At 42.5% G+C, this 1282-nt stretch overlaps 1 protein-coding gene across 2 annotated transcripts in view; it reads right to left on the minus strand.

The window, feature by feature from the left end:
• Positions 1 to 1282, minus strand: part of LOC101655234 (sulfotransferase 1C2) — a 23887-nt gene that overhangs the window by 18594 nt on the left and 4011 nt on the right. For both annotated transcript variants that reach the window (XM_045283968.1, XM_045283969.1), the window contains exons 2-3: positions 883 to 1058; positions 247 to 372 (exon numbers count right to left, since the gene is read on the minus strand). In XM_045283968.1, coding sequence (XP_045139903.1) covers positions 247 to 372; positions 883 to 1027 — 271 coding nt within the window. In that variant the 5' untranslated portion in view covers positions 1028 to 1058. The remainder of the gene's footprint in view (positions 1 to 246; positions 373 to 882; positions 1059 to 1282) is intronic.

Here is a 1282-nt window from a genome sequence, read left to right on the forward strand (position 1 = left end):
GGAAGGTGAGCATCATGGAATGCCAGTTTAACAGAACAAAGTGTTCTTGCCCTGAGGGAGTACTTGAGTCGAGGCCCAATGTCCATCTGCTACCTTAATACTAAACCTAGAAATATATGCACATAGATTTATTTCCCCATATTCCTATATAAATATGTTTATATATGTACATGCCTATATTTAGACCTCTGTAAATGCCCTTTGCCTCTAGATCTTTCCTCTATAGGAAACAGACAGTACTCTTACCAGAAGGTTTCGGTGGGCCTGTCCATTCCAGGAAAGGATGGCGCTGCTGAAGGATCACTTGCTGGCATTTCTCCAAGTCTCCATTCTGTGCAATCATGTCAACAATTTCCTGAATCCATGTTGTCCCTGAGGTTCAGATGGAAAGAAAGATCAGAAACTTGCTAAATCATCTGCCTCAACGATTCTTGATTCAACAGAGAAAAAGTGAAGACTGCGTATACTTCAGTCACCTCCCCTGAAGTCAGATTCTTGTGAGTCATGACAGATGGACAGCTGTGTTGGAAAAATTCAGCCTTTGGAGATAAATGTTGGATCTCCACAGGGACTGAGATTCCTCTTCCTCCTTTTCGATGCCTTGGAGACAGCGGTGAAGAGAAGTAGCGGAAGCAATGCCCCACCCAGGTAGGGTCACACCTTAACCCAGGCTGGCTGAGTGCTGTGAAGCCATTGCACTTGTCCCTGGTTAAATTCAGGGATGCCACATATATTAAGAGCAAATACTCTCATAGAACAATAAGCAAGAGCACGTTCACTTGAATAAGTGGAAACATGCTACCAAGGGAAATTTTGAGTTGTAGGAAAAGCCCGTGCTAACTCAGTAGGTCAAAAGTACTTGCTGACCCTTCCTCCAGTCACCTGATTTAGGGAAGGTACAGATAAGAAGGTCATCTGGCTTGGCTTCAAATTTTTGGATCGGGCTCCAGTTGTCCACAGAAGTTGCCATCAGGAGAATCCCTGCTATCTCTTTCAGCTCTTTCTGTTTACTCAAGTCTGTAGCCATGCTCAACTGTCTTCCTGTGAGTCACCAAGGGCTGTGAACAGAGAATGTTTAAAGGCACAAAATGAGGACAGTAGGAAGAATGGGCCACTATGACTACTGAATATTGGCTACTGGGATTCTAGAAGGCATTTATTGCTACTACTCATTATGATTGATAATGATAATAGCTCAGTATTGTCATGAGTACTTCAATGTAAACAATTCAACTTGCCATGTCTTGGTCTGAGGGAGATATATATAAATATATATATATAT

Source organism: Echinops telfairi, unplaced genomic scaffold, assembly GCF_000313985.2.
Source record: "Echinops telfairi isolate 266 unplaced genomic scaffold, ASM31398v2 ScPeMD7_7467;HRSCAF=8505_1, whole genome shotgun sequence".
Taxonomy (NCBI): domain Eukaryota; kingdom Metazoa; phylum Chordata; class Mammalia; order Afrosoricida; family Tenrecidae; genus Echinops; species Echinops telfairi.